Source organism: Rhopalosiphum maidis, chromosome 1, assembly GCF_003676215.2.
Source record: "Rhopalosiphum maidis isolate BTI-1 chromosome 1, ASM367621v3, whole genome shotgun sequence".
NCBI lineage: Eukaryota > Metazoa > Arthropoda > Insecta > Hemiptera > Aphididae > Rhopalosiphum > Rhopalosiphum maidis.
The window spans coordinates 55,488,120-55,494,827 of record NC_040877.1 but is presented as its reverse complement, the minus strand read 5'-3'; the positions used below and the strand labels follow the sequence as shown (position 1 = coordinate 55,494,827).

Sequence of the window (6,708 nt, the reverse complement as noted above, 5' to 3'; positions counted from 1 at the left end):
CACCAATGCAAATGAGACTGGTCTGTGTAAGAGTGTAAGACTAGAAAGTAGTGACTATACAATTAGTATAAGTTTTAGAATAAACACTTGTAGTCACTTGTTGTGGTTGTTATTGTTCAAACTTTCGGTTACTTATTCTAAATTCCAGATAATACCATTATAATTTGTATGGTAGTTATTTAAATGTTTCATAACATTGATAAAGAAATATAAAATACATGTTTCGAAAAACTTAATCAACATCATCAGTAAAAGAAATGTACGAAAACTAAAAAGTAATTTATTTTATCATAAATATTAAAATGACAATAAAATAATAACAATAATAATAATAAAATCAACATCTATTCCAAGTAAATGTTTATTGCTTTTTAAACATAAAATTACTTTTTCTTTAAACTATTAAAGAAAATCCAGAAGCTATTAAAATATGTTTTCAACATTGAAACGTTTGGCAAACAAAACAGTAGATAAAGATACAACTGTTAATACCACTACTCATCCAAAATCATTATCTCAGGATTTACAACGTTCTTTTTCTAAAGGAATACAATATAATTGTTAGTATTTGTAATCGTTAATAATTTTTTCATACTTCAAACTGTTATTGTATTTGATTATATATTTTGATTTTCAGTGAAATTAGTTATTAAAGGAGATAGAAATGTTGGTAAGACTTGTCTATGGAACCGTCTACAAGGAAAGCCATTTCTAGCAAATTATGAAGAAACAGATGAAATCCAAGTACGACTAATCATAAATTATTTAACATTGTGTTATTTAAATCTATGCTATAATATTTGAATAAGTTAAACATTATTATAAGTATTTTATTTAAGGTTGCTCATATTCAATGGAATTATAAGAACACCGAAGACATAGTAAAAGTTGAGGTGTGGGATGTAGTTGATAAAGGAAAAAGAAGACCGTTAACGTCTTCAAAGTCATGTGATGTCCTAAAAACTGAGCATGATAAAGTTAAATTATCTCCTGTACCGATAGAAGATACTCCAGTTCTGGATGCCGAACTAGTTGATGTTTACCGTCGTACAAATGGTGTCTTATTAGTGTTAGATATCACTAAAAGATGGTATTAAAATTATTTTATGATATATAATTTTTTTTTTTAATTATCGAAATTATACAAAATTAGCAATACAGTGTATTAAGTCTAGATCAAATGTATTAATAATCTAACTCAACATAAATTTGTTTTATTTCACATAGAATGAAGGACTATGATAATTTAGTATATAATGTCTATTTTCTTAAGCTAAAAAATAAGTAGCTAAGAACAATTTCAACATAATTAATACTAATATTATCTTAATATTATTTTAAATTAAATCAAAAATGTTCAGTCATGAATTTAAGAAAAATGTAATTACCTTATCATGCCCACAAACTGTTAAATTTATTTTTGTAACAGATCTTATATCTTAATTTTAAAAATCTTTCTTAGTCATTCAAATTTTCAGTATAACATATGGTATTACTAACAATTTTGTTCTTCATTAATATCTATTTTTTACTTTGTTAAACTTTTTTAGGACATTGGATTATGTATACAATGAACTACCTAAAATTCCTGATAATATTCCAGTATTAGTATTAGGAAACCATTGTGATATGAATCATCATCGAAGTATCAATGGAGATGAAATCATTTATTATTTGAAGACACTAAAGAGGTATTTTAATGATGATTATTAATTTTATTGTTTTTAATAATTTTAATATTTTAGGAGTGCACCTATTCGATATGCTGAAGTCTCAATGTCAAATGGTTTTGGTTTACGGCTAATTTATAAATGGATTGGTATTTCATTTTTACAACTTCAACGTGAAAATATAATGAATCATTTAGAAACAAATGGAAGTGAAACAAAAATTATGACTATGGAATTGGATGTTTACCAACAGAGTAATGAAGCAAATTACGATGAGTAAGCTATTCATAATTTTAATTTTAATAATATTTAAAATAATATAACTTATGTAGTTATGCAACTTTAGTAAATAATAATTAAGTACTTTATAATTTTGTTTTTAGATTTTTATCTAGATTATCTAAACAACGTAGAGCTGATGCAGAGAACAAATCAGTGGCCCCAACTTTACCTTTGCCTTTATTAAATAAACCATCACCTAATATAAAAGAAATAAAATCTCCGGCTGAAAATTCAAAAATGATGGATTCAAAAACACAAGATATTGCGCAAAAAATGTTTCCTGGAAATAAGTCTAATGTAGTACAAACAGAATTAAGTAAATGTACTTAATAATTGAATATAACATTGTAAATAATTAGACAAATATTAGATAACTTTATTATTTTTTAGGTAAAGATGTTAAAATACCTAAAGAAGAACCTAGTATAAAAACACCTTCAATAATAAACATTAACAACTTAGATGATTTTGTCCCTGATGATGAATTAGATAAATCATTTTTAGAAGATGCAGGTCATGGGGATATAATTGTTAAAACACCTAAAGAAACAGAGTTAAATTCTGATGAAAGGTAAAATAAATTATTCATTTATCTATATTTTTACTGATTTTATAAGAGCGTTTCATTTAGTTGATGAAGGTTTTCTATTAAGAGCATGGTAAATAGTCCCAAACTAATTTATCGTTTCTCATAAGAGGTGACCCTCGTTTAAAAATTAAATTGGTGAATTGAGTTTGCCGTATCATTGAATTATATAATAATGCTAAATACTTATAACATAATAATATGTACATCATACACATTTATCACAAATGAGTTATCAATATGCCAATTCAAACTGAACGCGTTTTTTTACATTGGCTACTTCACAGAATAGATACATATAAAATTATACAACTAAATTAAAACATTTAAATGTATACGTAATATGCAGAAACATGTGTTTTTATGGAAAATATGTAAAATATTTTTAATATTATATTACTTATTTAGATATGATTGATGAAAATCCATTTACTGCATATATAATTGCTTATAAAAATATATACATGCGTTATATGCAAAATCCGGTATTTAATTTTAAGTCTCTAAAATATATTAGATGGTTAACATAGTTGGAACAGAATCTTATCAGAAAAGTTTTGAGAAAGTATAAAAAAATACCATTAAAATATAATATTAAATATTAAATTAGAACAATATCCATCTACTGTAGAAATTCTTTATAATTAATAATGATGTTTAAGGAAAAGTTTCTTGATAATCAACTCATCCAACAATGTGTCAATGTATCATAATATAGGTATACGAAAAAAAATGTTTTATTTTATCCTTATTATAAATCTGTTATCCTTTTCATAATTTTGGCCTAATCTTTTCAAGTAAATTTAATATTATCTCAGAATCATATAATTATGATTCCTATAATTACAATATTATGTCTTGATATTAATTTTTAAATACAACCAATCAAATAATCAAAATGTGGTTACTCTGAATGTTTTTTCTTAATATTTTTAGCGACGATGACTGTGGAAATCCAATGGTTGCAGGTTATCAAGCTGATGTAGATCCTGATGATTTTACACCAGATATTGCTAGAATAAAGGTAATAATAACTTAAAATTAATTTATTAGTTTGTTAATTTTTAAAAATGTCAAAATATAAAAGTATAATTTATTTTTACACTAGATTGAAAAAAACAACATTGAGTCAAATGATATTGATAATTGGTCGTCTATTCAAAATACTACAAGACCAAGACCAGAAGGTGGAGAAGACGAAGAATCAAAACCACATGTAGATGGATTAAGTAATGTTGCTACTAAAAAGGTAATGTTAAAATAATGTTATTGTTATTAAGTAATAAACTATAATGACATTTGTTTGATAATAATGGTTCAGTCTTTAGTACCATAACATAAGATTTAGATTAAAAATTTAACTTAAGATATATTTTGTCTAATATTTAGGTAAAAGAAAAAAAAGTCAAGAGTAAAAGTGAAAAAAAGAATAAAAAGAAGACTAATAATCCTAAATCTGAGTATGAGAACTTGGAATGTTTTTTGAATGATGAATAATATTGTTTGATGTTTGTGTTTTATACTGATAGAATATTTATTGTTTTGTTTTAAATAAATTCAACTATATAAATATTTTTGTTTTTAACACTTAATTATTGTTAAATTATTATAATTTTAAAAAGTAATATTATAAAAAAAAAAAATAATAGTTAAAAGTTATATTTAATGCTAAAATAATTTATCATGCCTAATAATTTGAACAATTTAAAAATATAAAATACTAAGAATATTAATATTCAAAAATATAATTTTAAAATATCTGTGGTATTTTATTTATAAAATGTATATGTTATTATTTTAGCATTTTTTTAACATTAATTTCAAAATTTATCTAACCATTGCATCATCAAGAAATGTTTTTGAACTATATTTTCAAAACACAATATTGTAAAACAAACTGGCTTAAAGCGATATTATGATAACACCTTAAAGCTATTTTGTGTTGACTGTAAATAAATTTAATTTCAAAATGCGGTGAACTTTACTCTTCACATAATTTTTGTGGTATATGAGCAACTTTTTATTCAACAAATGTATCATTTTAAAGATTCTTTTATGTATATAATATTTTCGTGCAAAAAAAATTTAATACAATTTATGTAGTTTTTTTTTTATAATTTTGAAAATTCTTTTAAAAAAATTATTAAATAAATAAACAATCAATTAACTAATAATAATTAAGATAAGCATAACTAGTTATTTGTTTATGTATTACAATACTATGATAAACTAAATTGTCTTACTCAAAATTATTAGAATTATAATAATCTACATCCATAAATCATCGTAGGTATTAAAATATTTGTCACAGAAGCCAGATTAAAATATTTATCAGAAATTCAAGAATTATTCATCGATGGCACTCAGATGATAGCTACATTATAATTGTCAACTGAATTTTAACATTCAACTACATATATCTATTCAAAATTCAAATTAAATCAATATTTATTACATCTATATATTTTGCTTATTAAAAATAAAAACCTAGTCCTAAGAATAATTTATTAAAGTTTTATTAAAAAAATTTAATGAGAGAAAAATGTATCTTGATCCTCTCATAATCAATGTAGATTTTGAAGACTGTGATTGAAGCATTTAATAATATTATAATAATTTAATATTGTATTTTCTAATTAAATGGTATTTTTATCGCCTTACTTAAAATACAAATAGGAAAGTACAAGTACAATCTTGAAGTATAAAATATGTACAGGAATAATAATAATTTCAGAAAGTATCAGAAGGAATCAATTTTTGAAGAACAATTATGTAACCGGATACAACTGGTTTAGTAAATTATTTTGATACCACTTATGTGCATGGAACTTATAAATAAGCAAGTTTGGTATAAATAAATAAGTATAAAAACAAAAAATGGTGTCAGACTGAAATATTTTACCATGGTGGACTGCAGTGCACTGTATACATGATCCGTAATCAACACAGAGTACCTATCCATCATACCATTCTTAAAAATGGTCATCAAATCTACAACCTAACAGAAAGGTGAAACTATCATTCTTCAAAACTATAGGTAGTTAACCACAATTAATACACTTTTATTCATATGTATTTTTACATATATTTCATTATATTAATGCGTATTTTTAATATTTTTTAATTGTTATACGATTATACGAATTACTTCTTATTGTACATTGTACAGAATCTTGTATTTCAAGATTTTTAATTGTGATTTTATTACAGTTTTTAAAAACATATAAAAAAAAAATCTAAATGCTTATAACTAGTTTAAAATAAGTAAAAATATTTTAAAGATTTCATTGATTATAAAAAAAATGATAATTGAATATCAGTAAAATGTTTCAAGTTTCTACAATTTATATTTTTACTTTCTTGATTATTAATCAAGTAAGTATGGTAATTGAAATGAAAAAAGTCTAAATTTTTAAAACTTCAAGAATTTTTGTTAAATAGGGAAATGATAAAAATGTAACTCAGTTGTAATGAGTAGGTGGATAATTAAACTAGCTTTAACATAAAATATTAATGAGAGATATCTGATATCACCCCCAAGCGATAAAACGATTTGAATCCACAAAAGTGTCAGTCTGAACAGTTCTAAAATTTCTATTTTTTGACTTTTCTCCAAAACTATTATAGTTAAAAAGTTGGTTAATGGCTCATTAAAAAGGAATTATCAAGTAAATACAAAATATGAAATTAAAAATTTCCAAAAAAATTATTTAATGTTTTACTGTTAAGAAAATAGTTATTTTTTGCTAGGTTTTCATTTAGCATGGTAGATTACCGAAACTGGAGAATGGATTTTGTTATTTGGGGTCTTGTTAGATTCACATTGGCTAAGAAAAGTGCAGTGGGATTTTCAGAATTTTATCTTCAATTGTTAACTCACTACAAAGCTATAAAGCTGAAAAACATAAAAAAACTACTAATAAAATGTGTTATATTTATTTATTTTTTTTTTTTTTTTGAAGCTCTGTAGTGAATTAACTATTAGTCTATAAAAAATAAAGTTTTGAAAAACTTTACTGCACTTCTCTTAGCCAATGTGAATCTAAAAAGACCCCAAAACAACAAAATCCGCTTTCCGGTTTCGGAGATCTATCTCACTAAATGAAAATAAAATACCTACATACATACATACATATTGCATACAATTAATAAATTTCTAAAAATTATAAA

At 23.4% G+C, this 6,708-nt stretch overlaps 1 protein-coding gene across 4 annotated transcripts; it reads left to right on the top strand.

Moving 5' to 3' along the window:
- Positions 1 to 4,110, top strand: LOC113548239 (rab-like protein 6). Of its 4 annotated transcripts, none has more exons than XM_026949016.1 (11): positions 1 to 259; positions 409 to 560; positions 638 to 744; positions 840 to 1,090; positions 1,551 to 1,691; positions 1,746 to 1,946; positions 2,054 to 2,274; positions 2,343 to 2,523; positions 3,475 to 3,562; positions 3,647 to 3,787; positions 3,928 to 4,110. In XM_026949016.1, the coding sequence occupies exons 2-11, from the start codon at positions 431 to 433 to the stop codon at positions 4,033 to 4,035; spliced, it is 1,569 nt and encodes a 522-aa protein (XP_026804817.1). In that variant the 5' UTR covers positions 1 to 259; positions 409 to 430; the 3' UTR covers positions 4,036 to 4,110. The 4 variants fall into 4 exon arrangements, with proteins under 4 accessions (XP_026804817.1, XP_026804815.1, XP_026804818.1 ...); XM_026949014.1 differs by having other exon boundaries at positions 1 to 275; XM_026949017.1 differs by having other exon boundaries at positions 2 to 275; positions 2,054 to 2,268.
- The last annotated feature ends 2,598 nt before the right edge of the window (positions 4,111 to 6,708 follow it).